Source organism: Rhinoderma darwinii, chromosome 1 (assembly GCF_050947455.1).
Source record: "Rhinoderma darwinii isolate aRhiDar2 chromosome 1, aRhiDar2.hap1, whole genome shotgun sequence".
In the NCBI taxonomy this organism is placed as follows: Eukaryota; Metazoa; Chordata; class Amphibia; order Anura; family Rhinodermatidae; genus Rhinoderma; species Rhinoderma darwinii.
This window is the reverse complement of record NC_134687.1, coordinates 448388563-448415083: the sequence shown is the minus strand read 5'-3', so window position 1 is coordinate 448415083 and position 26521 is coordinate 448388563. Positions and strand designations below refer to the sequence as shown.

The following is a 26521-nucleotide window of genomic DNA, read 5'->3' as shown; positions in this document are numbered from 1 at the left end:
ATAGGGGGGAGTATTATAGTAGTTATATTCTTGTATATAGGGGCAGTTTTATAGTAGTTATATTCTTGTATATAGGGGTAGAATTATAGTAGTTATATTCTTGTATATAGGGGCAGTTTTATAGTAGTTATATTCTTGTATATAGGGGTAGAATTATAGTAGTTATATTCTTGTATATAGGGGCAGTTTTATAGTAGTTATATTCTTGTATATAGGGGTAGAATTATAGTAGTTATATTCTTGTATATAGGGGGGAGTATTATAGTAGTTATATTCTTGTATATAGGAGCAGTATTCTAGTAGTTATATTCTTGTATATAGGGGTAGAATTATAGTAGTTATATTCTTGTATATAGGGGGGAGTATTATAGTAGTTATATTCTTGTATATAGGGGCAGTTTTATAGTAGTTATATTCTTGTATATAGGGGTAGAATTATAGTAGTTATATTCTTGTATATAGGGGGGAGTATTATAGTAGTTATATTCTTGTATATAGGGGCAGTTTTATAGTAGTTATATTCTTGTATATAGGGGTAGAATTATAGTAGTTATATTCTTGTATATAGGGGGGAGTATTATAGTAGTTATATTCTTGTATATAGGGGCAGTTTTATAGTAGTTATATTCTTGTATATAGGGGTAGAATTATAGTAGTTATATTCTTGTATATAGGGGCAGTTTTATAGTAGTTATATTCTTGTATATAGGGGTAGAATTATAGTAGTTATATTCTTGTATATAGGGGGCAGTTTTATAGTAGTTATATTCTTGTATATAGGGGTAGAATTATAGTAGTTATATTCTTGTATATAGGGGGGAGTATTATAGTAGTTATATTCTTGTATATAGGAGCAGTATTATAGTAGTTATATTCTTGTATATAGGGGTAGAATTATAGTAGTTATATTCTTGTATATAGGGGGGAGTATTATAGTAGTTATATTCTTGTATATAGGGGCAGTTTTATAGTAGTTATATTCTTGTATATAGGGGTAGAATTATAGTAGTTATATTCTTGTATATAGGGGGCAGTTTTATAGTAGTTATATTCTTGTATATAGGGGTAGAATTATAGTAGTTATATTCTTGTATATAGGGGGGAGTATTATAGTAGTTATATTCTTGTATATAGGAGCAGTATTATAGTAGTTATATTCTTGAACATAGGGGGCAGTATTAAAGTAGTTATATACATACTAAAATGGAAAAATATAAGAAACTGCAAGAGGGTTAACTGAGGGTTGTAAAAATCTTTAATCCAGAGACCTGCTGGTCTGTTAGCCCAACGGTACCCACACAATTTCAACAACAAATTTGGCATGTGTGAATATACCCTTATAGAGACCACAATGTAGCACCTGTAGTGTATTTAGATATAAAATATATAACATTACAGCTAAATATATATCTGATGATCTGTAGGAGAGATTTAATCTCCCTGCCTCTGCCCAGACCTTTTATCAGATTGCTCCCTTTCATAAATGAGTCATTTGGGTAATATATAAGGGAATTGCTCTAAATCCATTTCCTTACTAGAAAGTATACGTTCATAAAAGATGAATCTATGCCTTATTTCATGAAGTACATATGTCTTTCTAATTGGTGGATAGTCTCAGAGTATATGGGGACATTAGTGTCAGTCCCAGAATTTCAGGCTGCAGGCAGCGGTATATAGTGGTAGAATTGCTGCCTCGTATAACTGCGGCACTATCACACCCTTCTTTGTCTATAGTTATCAGAGCCACATCTATTTCCAGACATCAGCAGCCTTTTCCCTGTCCAGTGGTCACATTATCACATTGCATGCAACGCAGTCATGAAGGCTATTAATGCATGCCATTCAGAACCTTATTTAGACCTAACATTGCCCTAAGCATTGTGATTGAATACACCCTACATGTTTATTTCCCCTCCCAATATCCCTCCTTTATAACGGAAAATACTGATGTAAAGTAGTAGCCCATTTAGGGTGCAGACATACGTGTCATATTTGCCTGCAGCATAAAAATACGCTGTGGAAAACGTTACCATGTTATCCAATGGGAAAAATATTCCACAACAAGAAAAATGTAAAATACAAGCCAAATACTGTACACCGAGTTTGACTGCACCCTTAAAATCTGAAAGTTCAGGTCTGACTGCAGTTATCCTCTAATATTCACACGTCATACCCACAAGGGTCCAGAAAGCTTGGATATGGGGGGTTGTTTAGTAGGGTCCTCTGGAACTTGTGATCACCAGAGAATTATTTCTCCAACAAAATAACAGTTTTGCATTTTGACTCCTTGTCACAACATGACAAACTTTCAAATCAGAAAGCTCATTGGGAGTAGGACATACATAAAAATATATTTCCTACAGTATGAATAATATAGGCCTGGAGAATAGGATATGAAGGTATAGCTGCAGTCATGCTTGAATTTAAAGGTCAGTTCAGACAGAGTTTTGGCGCTGATTTTGACATGGAAACCGTGTTGGAATCTTTGCCAAAAAATGGTCCAAATTTTTCCCCGGGTGGCTGTTGGCCACTCGCAAAAAAAAAAAGTGGCATGTTCTTTCTTCCCACGGTTTCCGGATCTCATCTCCCGTTGACATCAATGGGAGGCCGAAAAAAAAACTGACACGCTTGTTTCTGAGCCTTTCTTTGCGGTGTTTTTTGCCCTTGGTCCGTGCATTCGATTCAACGGTCGCTGAAAAAAAACTGTTCTGGCAGTTCAAAAATCTGCCTCAAAATTCCTAATGGAATTTTGAGGGATATTTTTTTTCTGCCTACAAAAATGTGAAGGTAGGCTTTAATGACAATTTAGTTATACAAGAAGAAGTTTCGGCACGTTAAACTTTTATCACATCATTCTGTTACACAGGTTTCATGGAAAGCCTGAAAAATCTGCTCTTTGATCAAGACTGCACAGTTCGGCAGAAGACTACGGAGATTTTCTACATAATGGCTGGTCACAATGTTGGAAGGTTGGTGAACCCTTAATGGAATTAAGCCTGATAAGAATGAAGAAAATGCAAGATATATATATATAAATTGACATGGAAAGATAATTATCCTACACCATCCTGTTTTTTATTTTTATGACCTGTGAACTATAGAAGTCATAAAAGTGTGATAGGTAGGTCGGACCTCTGGGATGCATTACTAAGGCTGTGTCCACACAAGGACAATTATAACAAAGCCATGACCGCTATTTCAGATCTGTTTCCAAACAGATACCAACATGGGTTAATGGAGTCTATCAAGTTTGCAGGATTTTTAACTGCAAGACCGTCCTATTCTTTTAGTCAAAAACAACAGAAAGCCAGACAGACAGCCCAGATGAACTCCATTAACACAAGTGTGAACAGAGCCTTAGGGCTTAGACGAACATGTAAATCGTCCTTGTGACTGACGTTTTTTTAACGCCCGTCACACGGCTGCATGTATTTCTATGAGGCTCAGTTTTTCCATACTTTTCTTCTGCTCGCCATTTTGACGTTGGTAAACATAATCGAAATCGGATTGGGTTTGAATCTGCATTCCTGTAAACCAGGCGAAACTCAATTTTAGTTCAGTTGCCATTGTTGTTGTTTAGATAATATCTCTAGCAGAACAATGTAATCTGGCTATCCGTGTCTGTATCTAAAATCTTTGCTGCTATTGTCGCACATCAATTTTGTCCTGAGGTCTTATGACAATGGCACTGGTATTGTTGGTAATATTAACCCCTTAATGACCGCCGATTAGCCTTTTCACGGCGGTCATTAATGGGCTTTATTCTACAGCACCGCTATTCCACGGCGCTGCATTAGAATAAAGTAAACAGAGCAGGGAGCCGTGAAATCTCCCTGCTCTCAGCTGCCAGAGGTAGCTGAGGGCTGGGGGCGTCCCTGCTCGACCGGGTGAGATCGATATAAGTAACGATCTCACCCGTTTAACCCCTCAGATGCGGTGCACAATAGCGTGCACCGCATCTGAGTGGTTTTGGAGAGAGGGAGGGAGCTCCCTCTCTCTCCCACCGACACCCGGCGATAAGATCGCCAAGTGTCTGTGTCTGCGATGGCAGCCGGGAGCCTAATAAAGGCCCCCAGGTCTGCCTGTAATGAATGCCTGCTAGCTCATGCCGCAGGCATGACCTAGCAGATGCCTGTCCGTTTTAAACGGACAGGCAGTAATACACTGCAATACAAAAGTATTGCAGTGTATTATAAATGCGATCGGATGATCGCATATGAAAGTCCCCTAGTAGGACAAGTAAAAAAAAAAAGTTGAATAAAGTTAATAAAAAAAAAAGTGAAAAAAAAAAAATGAAAAACCCACTTTTTCCCCTTACAAACTGCTTTATTATTAAAAAAACCCCACAATAAAGCAAAAAGGTTACGCATATTTGGTATTGCCACGTCCGTAACGACCCCGACTATAAAGCTGTTACATTATTTAACCCGGACGGTGAACGCTGTAAAAAATAAAATAAAAAACAATGGAAAAATTGCTGTTTTGTGTTAATCCTGACTTTAAAAAAATTTGATAAAAAGTGCTCAAAAAGTCGCATCTACTCTCAAATGGTACCAATAAAAACTACAAGTTGTCCTGCAAAAAACAAGCCCTCATACAACCATCGGCGGAAAAATAAAATAGTTATAGCTCTTCGAATGTGACGATGGAAAAACGTAAAAAATGGCTTGGTCATTAGGGAAGGGGTTAAAGAACCTCTCTACTTTTTTTTTAATGTAGCTGATTTTTAAGACAATATTATGATATATAGTAATGCATCCTGTTTAGTTTTTCTCTCCATCTACTAGAAGAAGATGCGTTCGGAGGAAATAGTAAAATTATTCAGGAAAATTTACGATCTAGAGCTTCGACATAAATTTTACACAACTCCTTTATTATATATTGAACTATATTACAGCCTGCCAGAAACGTCTTAGTCTTCTTGATCACAAATCACGTTGTCTCAGGGAATGCATGTGTATTCAGTTTTTTTGTGCGAGGTGAGAAAAGTGGGAAGCTTCTCTCACTGAAATGCTTAATATTTCTCTTCCAGCTCTTTTTGGTTTCTCAACTCTGCACTTCGTTTCCATTTAGATGGCAAAAAGTCTCACCTACCTGGGAATTAAGATTCCTTCAGACCCCACATGCCTATATCATGTTAACTTTTACCTTTTACTTCACTGCATTAAGGTTAACCTCTCTAAGGCCTCATTTACACGAGCGTGTGCGTTTTGCGCGCGCAAAAAACGCAGCGTTTTGCGTGCGCAAAAGGCACTTGACAGCTCCGTGTGTCATCCGTGTATGATGCGCGGCTGCGTGATTTTCGCGCAGCCGCCATCATAGAGATGAGGCTAGTCGACGTCAGTCACTGTCCATGGTGCTGAAAGAGTTAACTGATCGGCAGTAACTCTTTCAGCACCCTCGACAGTGCATTCCGATCACCATATCGAGTAACCTGTTTAAAAAAAAAGAGGTTCGTACTTACCGAGAACTTCCCGGCCGTTGCCTTGGTGACGCGCGTCCTTGGTGACGCGTCCTTAGTGACGCGCCTCTCTTGACATCTGGCCCCACCTCCCTGGATGACGCGGCAGTCCATGTGACCGCTGCAGCCTGTGCTTGGCTTGTGATTGGCTGCAGCTGTCACTTGGACTGAATTGTCATCCCGGGAGGTCAGACTGGAGGAAGAAGCCGGGAGTTATCGGTAAGTCAGAACTTTTTTTTTTTTTTTACACGTTCACGTATATTGTAATCGGAAGTCACTGTCCAGGGTGCTGAACCAGTTTAAACTCTTTCAGCACCCTGCACAGTGACTGTCTCCTGCCGGGTTCGGTCAAAACGAGTTCGGCCGAACCCGGTAAAGTTCGGTTCGCTCATGTCTAAGACACTCCGTTCGGATGTTTGTAAGCAGAAAAGCACGTGGTGCTTTTCTGTTTACATTCAGTTTGACAGCTCTTTTGCGCGAATCACGCAGTTCGCACGGAAGTGCTTCCGTGCGACCTTTGTGGTTTTCACGCACCCATTGACTTCAATGGGTGCGTGATGCGCGAAAAACGCACGATTATAGAACATGTCGTGAGTTTTACGCAACGCACTCGCGCTGCGCAAAATTCACGCATCGTCTGCACTGCCCCATAGAGTAATATAGGTGCGTACGACACGCGTGAAAAGCACGCGCGTCGCACGCGCGTATATTACGCTCGTGTAAATGAGGCCTAAAAGGTACAAAGTCCAACTGTCATGGTTTGGGAGAATCAATACATTGAAGATAGATATCCTGCCCTGTCTCCTATATTTCTTCCAGACCATACCCACACCCCTGCCAGCGTCCCTGTTCTTTCGTCTCAAGACGGTACGTACACGATTTATTTGGAGTCACAGGCGCCCCAGGCTTTCTTTTCATCCCCTTAACAAACATAAGCAGGCATGGGGAGAGGGGCTCTCTGATTTCACTCTTTACCATAGGGCCATTATGGGAACCTTGCATACTAGATCTTTTACATCACCGCTTAACTAAAACATAGGTCCAACTAGAGCTAGATTTATATGTAAAAGTTCCCTTGGCGACTGTAGGGTTGCCCCCAGTTTCTCGTCCCGAACCTAGTGATATACCTTTTTTTATAGGCCATTTACTTGGACATTTATAGGGATTATTTACAATTATAATCTATTCCTAACCCTGTCACCTTGTTATATGACAACCCTCAGTTTCCGGCAGATTTGGAGAGACCTGAGCTTTTGGATATCCCCCATCAGGTCTGACCCATCCTGGGTAATTTTCTTTCATCTACTGGTCTTAAACTTTTATCCATTTTTTGCTCAGAAGGACGGCACCTTGATCTGCCTGGTATCTTTATCAAAGCATGCTGCCTTTGGAAAAAACGCCACTGACCTCAAAATTGCCTCGTAGACGCCACAAACAAAAATGCAGTTGTATGTAGTGCCTTTTATATTTTACTATAGACTTTAATATAACATCTGGCTGCACTAAAAAAAGAAGTTAAAAATGCTGTGTTTGTAACGTGTTTGTTATGGCATTTTTAGGGGCATTTTTAGTGGCGTTCTTTTTAAGTGTCATTTTGTACTGCAGATGACTGAGGAAGGGAAAACTGCTAAAAAATGCAGACTACAAATTATATAATGGCCAGAAATAGTGATATTTCCTCATGTACACACTTATGACAGCTTATTCTGAAAAGTTACCTGAAAAGTTAGGTATGCTTTAATGGGAATTTTTTTTTTGCTTACAAAGGCGTACAAAGCCTTTAAGTCAGGCAGGCATGTCAAACTCTTTAATTTTGCCAGTAGTGGTGTGCACGGCCGTGATTTGCAGCTCGAACGGCCGCGGAGCGTCACCTGCGTGCCGTCCGCAAATCGCGGGCCGTGCACATGGCCGTGTGCACTCATTTCAATGAGTCTGGACCGCAAAATACGGCCGTAATAAGACATGTCTGTTCTATTTGCGGTCCAGGCTCCCAGATCATGCACGGATTGTGGAAACCACGGTCATGTGCATGGGCCCATTGACATGAATGGGGCCCAATTCACCCGCAGATTTGCAGGTGAATTGTGGGCGCAAAAAAAGAAAAAGGTGGAGAAGTTTTATTTCCTGTGAGCAGAAAAAAATGCTCACAGGAAAAAGAAGCCCTATCTTGAGGCGGAAAACCCATTGAAATGGGAGACGGAAAAAACGCTGCAAACGGCTGACGTGTTTGTCAAAAACCGCTCGCAGATTTTTCCTTTGCCTGATGAAGAAATAGGTAAATAAAAGGCGACAAAAAACGCATCAAAAAACACCTGTGGTGCAAAACCACTTAAAAGAAACCGGAGCTGATTTTTCCAGGCAGAATTTTCAGCCTGCAAAAAACTCTGTGTAAGAATTTAGAAGTCTATGAACTAATTTATAATATCCTGCTCTGATGTAATTCATTTATTTTTAGCTGTAGGAAATGGGGTTGTGCAGAAGTTAGAGATTTGTGAGTTCCTGGAATGAGATGAGAAGTTTACGGATCAAAGGGTGGGTGGCTATCCCGCCAGGGACAGGAAGTGGGTGTTATTTTTTTATTTGTTGCCAGGTTTTTATTTTCTTTATGTCATTTTGGATATTGGTGAGAGTTTTGACCTGGAATGTTAGGAGATTGGGAGATAAAATTAGGACAAAAATGATGCACTGCGTTTTATCTTATATCCAGACATTTTACTAGAATAATATACCATTCGGACACTAATTTACCAAAGTTAGTTTATATTCTTTTACAAAAATGGAGTTGTCACGTACTCCCTTCCTGCTGCTCCCTCGCCGGCAAACATCTGGCCATTCATTTGAATGGGCTTTACAATGTTCTGTGCCGACGGTCAAAGGAGTGCCTGTCACTTCTTGCGACATAATTGGAGCCGTTTTCCATTGACTCCATAGAAAAACAGCTCAAATTACGTCCGTAATGGACGCTGCGAAAAACGCCTGCACATGCCATTACGTCTAAAATTCCGTAATTTCAGGCGTATCGGACGTGCACGTGTGAACATACCCTAACTCGCTCAGTCTGCAGCCAGTAGGAGCTCAGGAGCATCAGGCCAATCAAAGCCTGGCTGATGTTCCTGAGATCCCGCCCTCTCCTTATTTAGTTCAGCCTGGGGTAGTAGGCCTTTGCCTGTAATTAGAGTTACCGAGCCTGGTGCTTTCCCTTGTTTCAGACTCCCCTGAGCGACTTGCATTTTGACTCCTTTGTGATCCCTGACCCCGGCTGAACTCTTGACTTTTCTTTGCCTTCTAACTTTATGTTTTTCCGCACTCTCCCGGTTTGACCCTGCTTGCCTGACTCCGCCTTTTGCGCCCGAACTTGTCCGTGGCGCAATTGCCCTGCCTCTCCAACCATGTACTTCCCAGATGACCCTTTGTTATTTTGTACTGTCTCTGTCTTATCCGTTTGTCAGTTTCACTTGTACTAGTATAGTGAACGCCACCCAGTTGTGCGCCGTCGTTTTTTTTTTTTAAACTCGTTTTATTGAACATTTTTCAAAGTTTAACAAAAGTCAAATTCAAAATAGTGAATGGACCACAATGTCCTATAACTTTGTAACAAAGCACTCGCAGGTGCTAAAAACATAAGTGCCATAATTTCACCCAATGTCAGCATTATCTTGCGAACAGCTACACCATATTGGTAAAACGTAACCATCTGAGCGTTCATTAATAATAACAGTACAAGTGTTTGATTGTATGCGAGAGGCCCGGGACATCCACTGTCACCCCTTCCAACTGTGATTATCTCCCCCCCCCCCCCCCAGCGCACTCCTAGCTTGCCCCAGTTCTCTGGAGGAGTAATTAGTATCTGGTGCTTCACACCACAGGTCCCAAATTTTGTGGAATTTGTCAGGTAAGTTTCTGTGTTTGTAGATGATGCGTTCATACGACACTGTCGAATTTAGCATGTTTTTCCACACCGTAACTTTCGGGGGTCGTCTATCCATCCACCTCATTGATATACCTTTGCGAGCTAGAAATAGTGTCTCCTGTATAAAAATTCTGGTGTAATGTGGCCATTGGTCTTCCTCCATTATGCCAAACAAACATATTTCTGGTGAGCTGTTGATCGGGAATGGCAGTATCCGATTTAGGACTTCAACCACTTCCGCCCAGTATTTCTTGATATGAGGACACGTCCACACCATATGCCAAAAATCTGCAGGAGCATGTAAGCATTTAGGACAGGCAGGTTCCGCTATACAATGCATTTTAAACAGTCGAATAGACGTTAGATAGGCTTGATGTATGTAGTATAACTGAATGAGCTTGTTATTAGCCGCCGGCGACACATGTAAGTGAGATTGCAGTAAATCATCAATTTTCTCTTCAGTTAGCGATAGTATCAATTGGACCCATTTAGAGATAGCTGGTAGGGGTGCCGCTGAAGCCTTTTTATCCAAGAGGTGAGCGTATATGGTGGAGATCAGTCCTTTAGGACCCTGAGATCTGATCACCCCGATGAGGGGATATGAGGAGATGGGCTGACGATGTGCCGGGAACTGTGTGGAAAGGAGATGGCGCAGTTGTAGGTATTTGAAGAAGTGCTGCCTTGGAATGCAAAATCTTTCCTGCGCCTGTTCAAAGGATATAAAGGTGTCATTTTCATAGATATCGTTGAGCACCTGTACGCCCGCAGCTGTCCAGTATGCTGCGTCCGGGAAGGTGTGCAAGGCTTTCAAGTCCATATTGTGCCATAATGGAGTCTCCTCCGGTATTGTGGGGGTACCTGAAATTTCCGCCGCCGCTTTCCACACTCCTCGGGCTAGTCGACAAATGGGCAGTAGAGGTGTCCCTAGGTTCCCAAGATGGAACAATATAGGCCATAGTATTTCATGCGCGGAGTATTCCAGTAAAACTCTTTCAGTTCCAGCCGGTCGGTTTGCTTGTGTCCAGGGGCCCAAATATTTGAGTTGGCCAGCCAAGTAGTATATGTAGATATCTGGAAGAGCAATTCCAGCCATCTCTTTTGGGCGTTGTAATTTTTGTAAGGCCAATTTAGATCTAGAACGGCACCATATGAAGGATATGATTAATGAGTCCAGTTGTTTGAAAAAGGATTTTGGTATAGGAGTACATACATGTTGTAGGACATACAGGCTCTTTGGTAGTACCACCATTTTAATCAAATTAATACGGCCCATGACTGATAAGGGAAGGGCCGCCCACACCTTGAATTTTTCTCTAAAGATAGCCAGAAGCGGATGGACATTGAGTGGAAGTGAGCGCGATGCGTTCCTGGTAATATGCAGTCCCAGATATTTGAAATGATCCACTACTGCCAGACCTTCCATCGTGGAGCCCACCAGTTGAGATTCGTTTTGATAAAGAAACATTACTGACGACTTTGACCAATTTATGCGCAATCCAGAATAGTCTCCAAATGTGTTAATTAGGCTCATTGCCCTAGGAAGGGAAGACTGCACCCTTGAAATGAAGAGCATGATGTCGTCTGCGTATAAGGCAATTCGATCCTTTTTTGTCGCGTGCTGGATACCTTGTAGCTCTGTGTCTGATCTTAGAAGTATCGCCAACGTTTCCATTGCCATGGCAAAGAGTAGTGGAGATAGAGGGCATCCCTGCCTTGTTCCACGGCCGAGCTCAAATGAAGTCGATGTCAGGCCATTCAGTGCCACGGTAGCTTTCGGATGAGTATATATGAGTTGTACCCAAGACACAAAGGCCGGTCCAAAGCCAAAGCATGTGAGAACACTGGAGAGATAGGGCCACTCCACTGAGTCGAAGGCCTTAGCGGCATCTAGGGAAGCCAGAGCCCAATCATTGCTGTTCCGTTTCGCTATTTGTGCCACCGCGTGTACTCTCCTCAGGTTGTCCGAGGTGCTCCTTCCCGGTATGAATCCCGATTGGTCAGGATGGACAAGCTCTGCTATGATCAGGTTCAGCCTGTTCGCGAACACTTTGGTCAATAATTTATAGTCGGTGTTGAGCAAGGATATAGGCCTGTATGACCCGCAGTTTAATGGTGACTTGTCCGGTTTCAGAAGTACAATTATAGTAGCGTCATAGAATGAAGCCGGTAACATTCCCTTTTCAAATGACGTATTCAAGACTTCCAGTAGCTGAGGCAAGAGTTGTTCCTGGTATTTGATGTATACTTCAAGCGGTATGCCATCCGGGCCAGATGCTTTGCCCTTCGCCATTGAGGATAATGCTTCTGTCAATTCCTGAAGTGTTAGAGGGGCATCCATAGACTCCCTTTGCATGTCCGTCATTTTGGGTATATTTATTTCCGACAAATAATCCTTGATGTTCTGAGGAGACACCTGCAATGTCGGGCTATAGAGGTCCTTGTAGAAGTCTGTAAAGCAATTGAGGATTTGCACATTATCATGAAGCATGTTCCCTTCAGAAGTTTTAATACGTAATATGGCAGGAGAGGCAGAGTTGCAGTGTATGAGATGTGCCAAGAGACTACTGGATTGATTGCCATGCTCGAAATATCTCTGCTTAGAAAAGAAGATGCAACGTTTAGTCTTTCGTGGAGAAGATTTACGTATTCTCTGCCCTTCTGTAGCCAGTTGTGTTGAGAGCTTGGGGAGGGATCTGCAATGAATGCGGCCTCCAAGTTGGTGCATTTGTTCTCCAGCAGCTGTTCCATCTTGGAAGATTGTCGTTTATGATAGGAAATTGATGACTGCAAACATCCGCGAAGGTATGCCTTCAGGGCATCCCAGAGGGCCGAGTGATTATCAAAGGGAAGGTTATCCGCAAAGAACATTTCAAGTTGGTCAGGTATTCGATCTTGAGCGCCGAGCACTGTAAGCCAGAATGGGTGTATCTTCCTAGGACCTCTGTTCACGTGTGGGCGGAGGGTAAGCTTAACCAGCATAGGGGAGTGGTCCGACATTGCACGGGGTAAGTGTGAAATAATTTCCATCATACTATATACTTTGGGATTACCGCACATATGATCAATCCGAGACAGTGTGTTTCTCCCAGGTGTAAAGCAGGTTAACTCTCGTTTATCAGGGTATCTCTGTCTCCACATATCCAGCCAGCTCATCTCTCTCAAAAACCCAGCCAAGGGAGTGATTAAAGGTGGATTCCCCAGTACCGCTCCAGAATTAAACTTATCAATAGACGGGTCCAGCAGCAGATTGAAATCTCCCATGCACAACACTCCGGCCATAGGAAACTGTGAAGCAAACTTTGCCGCTTCATAAAGTGCCGACATGGGGGCCGGTGGTGGAAGATAATGTCCAATCAGCACAAAGGGATGACCTTCTATCCATGCATGTATGAATATCCATCTGCCATCTGTATCCTTTAGTACCACGTCCAGTTCCCATCTAAGTGACTTATGGACTAAAATGGAAACCCCTCTGGAATAGGAGCTATAAGTGGAGTGGGCCGACCATTGTATCCACGAGCGATTCAAGCAATGAACAGTGGGAGGACTTAGATGCGTTTCCTGGAGACATATTAATTGTGGCCCTTGGTTGCGGATAAAGGAAAACGTTAGATTTCTTTTATGGGAGTCTCCCAGGCCTCTCACATTTACAGACAAAACATTCAAAGTCATGGCACTTATTACCTTACATATCAATACAATGCAATTTTCTGGGTAAACAGCTGGTGCAAAGAACAAGACACCAGTACCAACAGTTTGTAACCGAAGCTTTCAAGGCTATTAAGTTACTTTATATCACAGGTGTGATATTGTGGGTAAACGGGGGATCACCTATATACCTTATATCTGATATAGGTGAACAAGTTGTAAAATAACAGAAGAAAACCCAGCACTATGTTTCCTCATACGTGAATCATTTTAACCGCTATTACATGTATCCAAGCATGCCATGAGCCACGCACTGCCTCTCAATATCTATCCCTGCCAGGGGCCCGCAACAGGTTCTATTGATTCTATACAAGGCAGTTATCCCGTTATTTCCTTCTAATCATATACCTGAGAAAAGCACGATATAGCATAAATGTAAGAAATAACCCTATTACCAAAAGGATGAACCGCAGGTTTCTCTCTCCAATCCGCCCTGCCAAGCGAAATCTGCGTCCACAGTATAAGTTGAATATATGGTAAGGCCACTAGCAGCAGGATGCATATTATGTCAAAAAACATCTTATCTATACATTGCATACTCATCTGAGAGTCCCATACGATATTCCGAAAGTGCAGGCAATGTGGACATGGTATACATATAGAACAGTCCCGATGATTCAAATGTTAGCGACGGGGCGAGCGACCAACCGAACTCAACCATTCATCTGCCTCAGCCGGATCAGTGAAGAAGATAGTTTTCTCTTGATGGACGGCTCTCAATCTTGCTGGGAACGCCATTGAGTAAGATATTTGTAGGTCCCGGAGTCTCCTCTTGACTTGCACGAAGGAGGCCCTCATTTTCTGTAATGCAGCTGAAAAATCTGGAAAGAGTAGTATGGTGGCATTCTGAAAACAAATCTCTCCGTGCTTGCGCGCAGCCTGTAAAATGGCATCTCGATCTCTGCTGCTGAGTAGACGAGCTATCATGGGTCTCGGTGGAGCTCCAGGGGGTGGTGGTCTGCCCGACACGCGGTGCGCTCTTTCGATAGTGTAGGAAGAAGACAAAATGGCGTCCGGCAATATTTCCTTAAACCAGGCCTCCATGAATGTGCAGGGGTCACGTCCCTCACTACGCTCGGGTAGCCCCAGGATTCTTATATTATTGCGACGAAGGCGGTTTTCCAAGTCGTCTGCTCGTTGCGCCCATTGGTCAGCCACCCTATCCAGTTGAATCAATTTAGTGGTCTGCGGCGCCACTCTGTCTTCAAGTCCTGAGATTCTATCTTCTGTCTCTCACTCTTTCCCTTCAATTCTGCAAATCTTGTCTCAGAAGACCCACATCCGACTTTACCTCTGCAATCCTGCCAGTCAAGGAAGATGTGGATAATTGAATCGCATCCAGCAATCTGGAAGACACTTGTGCCAAAGTAAGCTCTGTTTCAGGAGCTGGGGGAGGTTCAGGCTGTTCCTGCTCTGAGGAGGGAGACAGTGGAGATGCAGATGCGCCGGCGCCATCTTGTGGAACGGCCCTAGCGTATTCCTTCAGCCGTTCAGCCTGGTTCGGTTCATGACAACGTATCCTCTTCGGTAAGTATGCAGGTCGGTTTTGGTAGAAGTTATAGCGGTATTTCAGCAGGATAAATAGAGGAAAACCTTAGCTGGGTACGGAGCACTTAAAGCATGCGACCGCTCATGTCCGTCGTTGGCCACGCCCCCCCGTGCGCCGTCGTTTAGGTCGGGTCGTACAAGTAGGTAGGGACAGAGGTTGGGAAGAACAGGGACCTCACTGTTTACCGTGTATTGTTCGTGACAAAATTACAGGCCCTTTACCTGCTCTTCCCTGTTGTCTGGCTTTATTTGCCATGGACCCCTTAGTAGAGCAAATGCAGGGTCTCACCCAATTGGTGCAGGATCTGGCCAAGAGAGTCTACCAGCAGGAGCATGCCCCGCAGGTGGTCGCCCCTGTGTTACCCGTGGCAGTCTACCCTCCCGCACCTGTTCTGGAACCCCAAATCCAGTTACCCGATAGTTTCTCTGGCGATCGAAAAAATTTTGCATCTTTTTGTGAGAGCTGCATGCTTTATTTTCAGTTACGGCCCCATTCTTGTGGTTCTGAGTCTTAACGTGTGGGGATATCATATCCCGTCTGCTGGGGGACCCCCAGGATTGGGCATTTTCCTTATCTCCCACTAGTCCCCAACGGTCCTCTGTCGACGCTTTCTTTTCTGCCCTGGGACATCTCTATGAGGAACCCGACAGGACAGCGTTCGCTGAAACTCAGTTAGGGGGACTTCGTCAGGGTAAGAGGCTGGTAGAGGAGTACTGCTCTGAGTTTAGGAAGTGGTCAGTGAAATCTACCTGGGGTGACTCAGCCCTGAAGTACCACTTCAGGCAAGGACTGACTGACGCCCTGAAAGACCTGCTAGTAGGTTACCCCCCCCGACTCCCTAGATCAGCTCATGAACCTCGCTGTCCGTCTCGACCGACGCATCCGGGAGTGTCGGCAGGAACGGTCCAGTCATCCTACTCCAGTCACTCCTCCTAGGTCTCGCGCTGTCCCAGTGCCATCTTCTTAATTTGACTGCCAGGAGGAACAGATGGAGATAGGGATCACAGGAGATCCGAAAGTTCGCAGGGAGTTCCGCCGCAAAAATGCCTTATGCTTCTACTGTGGAGATGCGGAACATCTACTCAGCGCCTGTCCAAAACGCCGGAAAAAATTTGCACCTAAGTGGTCATCGGCGAGGTCACTTAGGCGCACAGGTATTTCCCGTTCGTTTTAATAAGGTCTTTTTGCCAGCCCAGGTGTCATTTTTGGGCAAGACCGGGATAGGTTCTGCGTTTATGGACTCAGGGTCCGTTGCCAATTTTATTTCCCACAGTTTTGCTTTGTCGATTGGTTTACCCCTTATTGATTTATCTGTTCCTATTCCCCTGGTAGGGGTAGACTCCTTCCCGTTAGCTTACGGGTACGTTTTCCAGTCTACCTCTGTGTTTTGTTTAAAGATTGGTTCAATTCACTTTGAGGAATGTACTATGTTTGTAAGGGGCTATCCACCGAGATTTTATTAGGTCTCCCCTGGTTGCGCAAGCATAACCCCATCTTAGATTGGGTGACGGGGGAACTTGTTACTTGGGGTAAGAAGTGTTTGTCATCTTGTATGTCCACCTTAAGGGTAAGTCTCGTTGAGGAGGGGAACACTCTTCCTGAATTTATTCAGGACTTCAGTGATGTCTTTTCTAAAAAGGCCTCTGAAGAGTTACCTCCTCATCGAGAACATGATTGCGCAATTGACCTGGTACCTAGAGCCAAGCTCCCCAAAGGTAGAATCTTTAATCTATCTTGCCCTGAGCGTGAAGCGATGAGGGAGTATATCCAGGAGAGCTTGGCTAAGGGTACATCCGCCCCTCCTCATTACTTGTAGGTGCTGGTTTCTTCTTTGTGGGTAAGAAAAACGGGGGGCTCCGACCCTGTATCGACTACCATCAGCTTAACAATTTTACCATAAACAACCAACACCCACTTCTTTAATCAGGTTCAGGGGGCCCAATGGTTCTCTAAGTTTGACCTGCGGGGGGCCTATAACCTGATTAGAGTTCGTAAGGGGGATGAGTGGAAGACTACCTTTAACACCCCCGAAGGGCACTTTGAGTACCTGGTGATGCCCTTCGGTCTATGTAATGCGCCAGCTGTGTTCCCGACTTTCGTAAATTATATTTTTAGAGACTATCTGGGGCTCTTCTTGGTGGTATACTTGGATGACATTTTGGTGTTTTCCAAAGACTTGGACTCGCACGTCAAAGATGTCAGGACTGTCCTCCACATTCTCAGGGAGAATAATTTGTTCGCTAAATTTGAAAAATTTATTTTTGGTACTCAAGAGATGCCTTTCTTGGGAGACATCCTTACCCCTAAGGATTTCCGCATGGATCCTGCCAAGGTCCAGGCGGTATCTGAATGGGTCCGGCCTGCTTCCCTGAAAGCCCTCCAAAGGTTTTTAGGGTTCGCAAATTACTAGACGTTTTATCCAAAAATTTTCAGTAATCGCCAAACCCCTTACCGACCTCCCCCGCAAAGGTGCTGATCTCCTCCACTGGTCTCTGGAGGCGGTCCGAGCCATCGAGCTGCTTAAGGGGTGCTTTTCCTCTGCCCCGGTACTAATCCAACCGGATCAAACTCAACCCTTTATTGTGGAGGTGGATGCTTCCGAGGTGCGTGTGGGAGCAGTATTGTCTCAGGGTCCCATTTCTCACACTCAACTCCGACCCTGTGCCTTCTTTTCCCGTAAGTTCTCTCCCACTGAGCAAAATGACGATGTGGGTAATCGGGAACTGCTAGCCATCAAATGGGCTTTGGAGGAATGGCGCCATTTTCTCGAAGACATCGGGTCACTGTCCTCACTGACCATAAAAATGTGGTCTTTTTAGAATCAGCCAGGTGACTCAACCCTAGACAGGCTAGATGGGCTCTATTTTTTACCAGGTTCAATTTTATTTATTTTTATAACATATTTTTATTGGATTTTAAACTTTTTTAAAATCAAGAAAAAAGAAACATAATTATAATCATACAATTATATAATGACAGGAATACCAATCTTATGAGATAATAAATACAGCCTTACAATGTCATCACAGTCATGAATGTTATGACAGTGTGTAACGTTCGTGGTCGCTGACCACAAATTCCTTCCATCCAGTCGACGCCCTTCTTTCAAGAGATGTCTGCACATACGGCTGTCCTGCTCCACAGTGACCACCAGGGTGCGCACACGAGCTCAGTCCACTCTTGAGAAGCCAGAGCGCACGCCCGTTGGATATTGAGCTAATTGCTCCCAGAGCACCCTGGGCTATAAGAAGGTCCCAGCCCCATCCTCCCACGCCTGATCGTTGTTGTCGTATTCCAAGTCTGTCTTGCAAATGGTCCCCTAGTGTTTCCTGCTCCCAGTGTTCCCTGTTCCTGTATCCTGTAAACTGTATCCTGATCTAGTGCTGTGCTTAGCTGTAGCCCTGCTGTGCTGTATACCACACCTGTCCTGCTTCTCCACGCCTGACGTCTGCCTGCTGCCTAGTTCCTGCCAAGCCTGCCTTGCTACTGTCCGAGCTGCCACAGGTACCCTATATGAACTATAGACTCTGACCTGCGCCCTGTTGGCCAGCTGCCATACCGCCAAGGCGGTACGGCCCAGTGGGTCCACGAACCCTACGTGACACAGTGTTTAACAAAAAAGTGGGCAACCATCTTAATTCCATCCCCGTTGCCATGTAGACACTGCTATTGCTATTGCTTGATATTCCTGTTAACAGATTTACAGTAAATCTTTTAACTAACTAACGAAACTGGAGCCTAGTGGAAGAGTACACATACCCAAGCATCTATTAGATGACATAAAAAATATAGATATTATGTTCGAGAAACTTTCATTGCCCCCAGAGTGCCCTTGAGGTCCTCTATCAAATACCAAGGCGATCCTGTGAATGGGCCGATGATATCCCGCCGTTCCAAACTAGTGAAGTGATTTGTAAGAAATAACTTCCATTTCCCAAAGAATTGTGTTGTAAGATGCTAGTTCGACCTAAGTAGAACAATCTCCTCAACCCCTGAATAACCATACTCTGGTTTGGTATATCTACTATCAACCAATTCTGGAGTATGCACCGCTTTGCCACCATAAGTGTGGCATGAGCTATGGGGATAAGATGTGTCACCTCTGCATCCTCCAGTTCTCCATCATGTTGTACATGAAAGAAGACATCCATTGATCCCAGGATCCCCTTAAATTTGCCCACTTGCTGCAATAAGGATGCTATCTCCCTCCAAAATGGCTGTATGTTTGAGCATGCCAAAAGACCATGATACCTGTCCGTTCATGGTGCATTGTACCTGGGACAGGATGTTTTCCTATCTGGTTGGGAAACGGAAAGGGGTAAAGTAAATGCATAAGTTGCTTGATGAATGTAACGTCTATGGCCACGACCCGTCGATCGGTCGTTAACCCCGACGGCCGTGGCCATGGACAGCTTACCTGCCTGCAGCGTCGTCTCCCAGTCAGGCGCCGGCACTCTCTTCCGGGTTCCGAGTGTCTCCGGCGGGTGCGCGCGCCCGCGCGTGCACGGCCTTAAAGGGCCAGTGCGCGCGTTTTGCAAAAACTGCAATCTGGCCCAGGATGCCCTGGGCTATAAAAAGGGCTCTGCCCTCTTGCCCTTTGCCAGAGCGTTGTTAGTTTTCCCGTTGTTTGTCTTTTTTATGGTCTCCCAGTGTCTTCCAGTCTCCCAGTGTACCTTGCTCCTGTATTCCGTATCCCGTATCCTGTTTCCGTGCTACTGCCGTGCTGCGCTACCTACCGTGCTGTGCTACAGTCTACGCTACCCTGCTACACCTCACCGAACGACTTCCCACCGCCTGGTTCTGGACGTGTCCGCCTCGCCACTGCCTACGATTGCCTCAGGTACTCTCGCTGAACCATTGAACTGTGTACTTTCCGGTTTGGCCAGCTGCCATCCCCGCTACGTGGTACGGCCCAGTGGGTCCACACCCCGCATCGTGACAATGAATAATCTTCAGATGAGTTTCCCTCCAATTCTCCTTGTGAACATGGGCCCTGAAATCTACCAACCCCATTTCAATATGCTTTTCAATACTTGGCAAGCTAAATAGTGTTTCCCATCTCCTAAAGACCTGTGCAGGGGACATCTTCAATAGTAACGGTCTGAGAGTACTATATATTTGCGAAATGGATTGTCTATGAGTGCCAGAGAACTAAAAATCAAACATGTTAGATGGAACCTCACCAGCTATATCGAAAAATTTAGTTTAAGGCTGGGTTCACACACCCTATTTACGGACGTAATTCTGGCGTTTTTGCCCCGAATTACGTCCGAAAATACGGCTCCAAAGCGTCAGCAAACATCTGCCCATTCATTTGAATGGGGTTACGATGTTCTGTGCCGACGGTCATTTTTTTTACGCGCCGCTGTCAAAAGACGGCGCGTAAAAAAGACGCCCGCGTCAAGGAAGTGCCTGTCACTTCTTGAGACGTAATTGGAGCCGTTTTCCCTTGACACAATGGAAAAACAGCTACAATTACGTCCGTAATGGACGCAGCGAAAAGCGCCTGCACTTGCCATTACGTCTGAAATTACGGAGCTGTTTTCAGCCGTAACGGAGGCTGCCGTGTGAACATACCCTAACAGTATGTTAGTACTTGAAAATATTGTAAATGCTGGTGCTGTTCAAAATTATATTTGGTCTGAAGCTCCTGCAAAGACAACCACCTCCTTTCCTGTTCATGAAACATATCTCCCAAAGTTACCAACCCTCCCTCTCTCCATTTTGACAATAGTTTACTAGATCTTCCCGCTTCAAACTCCGGGTGCTGCCATAACGGCATGTGTTTTGAGATACGGTAAGAAAGATTATAATGTTTGCGCAATATTTTCCCGGCAATGATGGTATCTCGTGGAGAAATGCAAATACTGTGTGTACCAGAGCCATGAGATCCCATGGTTCTGCTAGCTGCCTCTCCAGTATAGTGTTGGAATGATACCCCGTATCATGTTTCCAATCTAGCAAGTGTCTACTCAAACACGCCAGGTTATTCTCCCGGATGTTGGCAAAATTAACCCCTCCCTCAGCTTTCCGCATCATGAGTTTTGTGAGCGCTATTCTCCATTTCTTCCCCCCAAAATAAATTTGGTAAAGGATGAATTAAATATATTAACCCCTTCGCGCTCAGCGACGTACTATTCCGTTGCGCTAACTAATACGTTCGCTCTCAGCGACGGAATAGTAAGTCGCTGGGAAAATGAATCGCCATTTTCCATCGGCGCGTGCACGAGCTGTGACAGCTGCTGTTTCCGACAGCAGGCTATCACAGCTCAATACGCCGGGACCTGACGCGATGGTCCCGCCTCCGCGATCGCCACTATTGGTCAGTTAGTGAGTAACTGTCCAATAGTGGCGATCGGTCACTTCACTTCTTCTCTCTGACCTCACATCCTGCCGCTCCCGCCCTGAACGCCTCTGTTGGAGATAGCGAGGCGTTCGGAGCGGTTGTGAGATAGAGAGAGAGAAGAGAAAGTCAAAGAAAAGTTTAAAAAAAGTTTAAAAAACAAAGAGGTGCAAAAGTCAAAAGAGGTGCAGAGTTTGCTCAAAGAGGGGGATAAGGGAGGACACAACATACCAATGCGACACGTGTCCCGAAAAACCAGGGCTCTGTATGAAAGATTGTTTTCGAATTTATCATACATCCCTTAATTTTTAATTTACCCTGATGCACCCCGCACAGCTTATCCCCCTCATCTTTCCCTTCTGAGCCCTGCCGTGTGCCCAGGCAGCAGATAACAGCCACATGTAGGGTATTGCCGTACCCGGGAGAACCCACATTACAGCTTATGGGGTGTATATCTCCGGTGGCACATGCTGGGCACACTATATCGGACACTGACATGGTATATATATATATATATATATATATATATATATATATATAAAATTGCAAATCTCACTCTGCACCATCTGCTGCGCATTATCTTTTACACAGTACCTGTGGGGTCAAAATGCTCACTACACCTCTAGATGAATGTCTTAAGGGGTGTAGTTTTTAAAATGGGGTCACTTCTCGGGGGTTTCAACTGTGCTGGTACCTCAGGGGCTTCTGCATACATGACTTAGCACCAGAAAAGCTCCAGTAGGCCAAATGGTGGCCCTTTCCTTCTGAGCCCTGCCATGGGCCCAAACGGCAGTTTATCACCACAAATGGGGTATTGCCGCACTAAGGACAAATTGGGCAACAAAATGGGGTATTTTGTTCCCTGTGAAAAGAAGAAATTTTGATCAAAAATGACATCTTATTGAAAAAAAAGAATTTTTTTTAATTTCACAGCCCAATTCAAATAGGTTGTAAAGGATCTGCCAGACACAACTTCTGTGTCGACGCCCATAGGTAATCAGTCTGCACCTGCTTCTATGTCTGTGAGACTGACTCCATCTTCCACCACCCAGGATGGCAGGCTTAGGAGTGGGAGAGCCTATCACAGCCTGGCCAGACGGAGCTAGCTCCCGCCCTCTGTCTATTTATACCTGCCTTTCCTGTTCCTCCTTTGCTTGTGATTCTTCTCTGCTGGTTTCCTGGCCCTGCTGCAGCTTCTTGAACTACTGATCCTCTGCTTGTGATTGACCTTGGCTTTACTGACCACTCTTCTGCTCTGCGTTTTTGTACCTCGCTCATCTCCTGGTTTGACTCGGCTCGTTCACTTCGCTTGTTGCTCACGGTGTCCCCGTGGGCAACTTCCCCATTTCCCTGTCTTCTTTGTACCCTTGTCTGTTTGTCTGTCGTGCACCTATTGAGTGTAGGGACCGTCGCCTAGTTGTACCCCGTCGCCTAGGGCGGGTCGTTGCAAGTAGGCAGGGACTGAGTGGCGGGTAGATTAGGGCTCACCTGTCTGTCTCCCTACCCCGACATTACATAGGTACTGTGAAAAAACTGCGGTCAGAATGATAACAACAACCATAAATGAATTCCTTGAGGGGTGTAGTTTCCAAAATGGGGTCACTATTGGGGAATTCCTACTGTTTTGGCACCTCAACACCTCTTCAAACCTGGCATGCTGCCTAAAATATATTCTAATAATAAAGAGGCCTCAAAATGCACTAGGTGCTTCTTTGCTTCTAGGGCTTGTGTTTTAGTCCACGAGAACACTAGAGCCACATGTGGGACATTTCTAAAAACGGCAGAATCTGGACAATACATATTTAGTAGTATTTCTCTGGTATTGAAATTCAGCAAGAAAAATTAAATTAGCAAATTTCACCTCCACTTTGCTTTAATTCCTGTGAAATGCCTGAAGGGTTAAAAAACTTTCTAAATGCTGTTTTGAATACTTTGATGAGGGGTCTAGTTTTTAAAATGGGGTGTTTTATCAGGGTTTCTAATACATAGGCCCCTCAAAGCCACTTCGGAACCGAACAGGTAGCTTAAAAAAAAGGCTTTTGAAATTTTCTTAAAAATATGAGAAATTGCTGTTTATGTTCTAAGCCTTGTAACGTCCAAGAAAAATAAAATAATGTTCAAAAAATGATGCCAATCTAAAGTAGACATATGGGAAATGTGAACTAGTAACTTTTTTTGGTGGTATAAACGTCTGTTTTACAAGCAGACGCATTTAAATTCTGAAAAATGCTATTTTTTCAAAATTTTCTCTAAATTTTGCAATTTTTCACCAATAAACACTGAATATATCGACCAAATTTTACCACGAACATGAAGCCCAATGTGTCACGAGAAAACAATCTCAGAATCGCTTGGATAGGTTTAAGCATTCCGACGTTATTACCACATAAAGTGAAATATGTCAGATTTGAAAATTGGGCTCTGAGCCTTAAGGCCCAAACTAGGCTGCGTCCTTAAGGGGTTAATATCTGAGTGCTTAACAAGAAGAGGGATGGTCTGTAGTGGATAAAGCAATTTCGCGAACCCCGACATTTTGACCAAACAACATCTTCCCAAGAGTGAAAGAGGTAAGCTGTGCTATCTCAGAAGCTCAGCTTCGATGTCGTGAATCAGAGGAGGATAATTTAGAACATAAAGGGATTTAGGTACCCGGGCCACCTTGATACCCAAGTAGGTTATATTAGATTTCGCGATCTCAACGTCCAAAGTGTCTAGGGAACGCCTAAATTTGGAATCCTCCATTATTAAATCCAATAACTGACATTTTGACGTGTTAACTTTGTAGCCCGAATAGTTCCCAAAGTGCTGCAATGCCTGAAAAATACGCGGAACATCCTGTAGGGGATTTGCGAGAGATAAAAGTATGTGTAGCGTCCATGGCCGCGGGCCGTCGGGTTCACTCACCTCCCGACGCCCGCAGCCATGGATCCGTGAGCGCTGGTCCCCGTCTCCCTCCTAGGAGAGGCCAGCGCTCACTTCCGCTCCGTTCGGCTGTGTCCCGTAGGGTGCGCGCGCACGCTCGCGCCCGACCTTAAAGGGCCAGCGCGCGCAAATAGGAAGTCGTCATCATCATCAACTGCCACGATTTCCTGGTCTATAAGAAGGCCCCAGGCCTTCTAATCCTTGCCTGAGCGTTGTTAGTTTTCCCAGTCTGTCTTGCAAATGGTCCCTTACTGTTTCCCGTTCCAATTGTCACCCGTGCCTTGTTCCCCGTTCCTGTTTCCCGTACTGTGCCTTAGTATGGAGTCGTGCCACGTCCGGAGGAATTCGCCACGTCCTGTGTCATCTGCCACGTCCGGAGGAATCCGGCACGTCCTGTGTCATCTGCCACGTCCGGAGGAATCCGCCACGTCCTGTGTGATCTGCCACGTCCGGAGGAATCCGCCACGTCCTGAGTCTTCTGCCATGTCCGGAGGAGCCCGCCACGTCTGGCACAACTTGCGGCTCCTGTGTCATCCGCCACGTTTCGCGCGATCTGCTGCACCCATCTCATCTGTGCCAGAGCTGCGGCCACCATCTGGACTATTCAGGTACCCTTGTGCGGGACATTGTATTTCTGGGGTCTCCTGTTGTTTGGCCAGCTGCCTCCCCGCTACGGTGGTACGGCCTAGTGGGTCCACTAACCCGCTCCGTGACAGTACGCTCAGGCCATGGACCCTGCTGGTCAACCTGAGACTTTGACGATCTCCAGTCACGACAAGACCAGCTCCTCCTGTCGGTGAACGCCATAGCCTATCGGCTGCTTGCTCCAACCACAGTCATCACCGCACCCGTTCCTGCGGTTCCGCCTGCTACACTTCCTGTCTGTACCGGTACCCAACCCCCTGTGTTTCTTGCCGCTACCTCCACGCTATGACGGAGATTCGATGTCCTGCAGATTTTTGAATCAGTGCCTGATCCATTTCAGACTACATGCCGGGTCCTTCTGTTCGGATGACGTCAGGATCGCCTCCATCATCTCTCTCCTTACTGGCAAAGCCCTAGCATGGGCTAATCCTCTATGGGAACATCAGGTACCAGAGACCCGGGACTTGCAGTGCTTCCTACAGACCTTCCGCTTGATCTTTGAGGAACCTGGGAGAGTTTCTTCGGCTGCTGCATCCTTGCTAACCCTACACCAGGGAGACCTCTCCGTGGGCGAGTATGCCATCCAGTTCCGTATCCTGGCTGCTGAATTGACCTGGAACAACGAGGCATTGGTGGCTACATTCTGGCAGGGACTGTCTTCAGGGATCAAGGACAAGCTGGCTGCTCGCAATCTGCTATCTACCCTGGACGATCTTATCTTACTCGCCTCCCGAGTTGACATGAGGATCCGGGAACGTTCCCAAGAGGTTCTCCGGGAGAGAGAACTTCCCAGGCTGGATTCTGCTGTCCCGCAATCCCCCTCAGTCATCCCACCAGAGGATTCGATTCAGATGAATTATGTCAAGTTGTCTACCCAGGAGAGACAACGCAGACGCACTTCTGCACTTTGTATTGCGGCTGTGGGGGCCATATTGTGCGTCTGTGTCCCCAGAAGCCAGAGAGACCCCCTTGCCTAGTATTGGTTGGAGAGACAACCCTAGGTGGAACGGAACCTAGCAGAGCGTTCAGTTCCAAATTGACTATTCCTGTGACCCTAGTATCCGGTGACAGGACGCATCAAGTCTCTGGCTATCTTGACTCTGGCTCTGCTGCAAACTTCATCCAGAAAGAGCTTGTGGATCATCTTCAGTTGCCCACAGTTCCCCTAGAGACGTCTTTGGCTGTTGCCTCAGTTAATGGACTGCCTCTGCCTGATCCCATCATTTCTAAAACCAAGCCGTTGAAGCTCCAGGTTGGAGTACTGCATTTCGAATTAATTTCTTTCCTTGTTTTGCCCAAGGCCATCAATCCTGTTCTCCTGGGCCTGCATTGGCTTCGACTACATGCCCCAGTCCTGGACTGGAATTCTGGAGAGGTTCTCCAATGGGGCTCCAAGTGCCATGGTCATTGTCTGTTGCAGATCCATCCTGTCAAGCCTCCTCTGCCTCAGTCGTTGGCGGGACTGCCTCCCGAATTTGCTCAGTATGCAGATGTTTTCAGCAAAAGGGAGGCTGAGACGCTGCCTCCACATCGGACTTATGACTGCCCCATTGAATTGGTTCCTAATGCCTCTCTCCCCCGTGGACGGGTATATCCTCTCTTCTTGCCAGAGTCTCTATCCATGTCGGCCTATATCAAGGAGAATCTGGAGAGGGGTTTCATACGAAAGTCTTCCTCCCCGGCCGGGGCTGGATTCTTCTTCGTTAAAAAGAAGGACGTATCCCCCCTTCGTCCCTGCATTGACTACAGGGGCCTCAACCTGATCACAGTCAAGAACAAATACCCGTTGCCACTCATTTCTGAGCTGTTTGATCGCATACGAGGAGCCAAAAAAATTTCTAAGCTAGACCTGCGGGGGGCTTACAATCTTGTCCGGATTCGCCGGGGTGATGAATGGAAGACGGCTTTTAACACTCGGGACGGGCACTACGAATACCTGGTGATGCCCTTCGGACTGTGTAACGCTCCCGCAGTGTTTCAGGA

General features: G+C 45.4%; 1 protein-coding gene across 2 annotated transcripts in view; it reads left to right on the top strand.

Annotated features, from left to right (window-relative positions):
• The window catches only part of RSPH14 (radial spoke head 14 homolog), a 241319-nt gene that overhangs the window by 19338 nt on the left and 195460 nt on the right, over positions 1-26521 (top strand). For both annotated transcript variants that reach the window (XM_075831748.1, XM_075831740.1), the window contains exon 3: positions 2867-2969. In XM_075831748.1, the coding sequence (XP_075687863.1) occupies positions 2867-2969 (103 nt within the window). The remainder of the gene's footprint in view (positions 1-2866; positions 2970-26521) is intronic.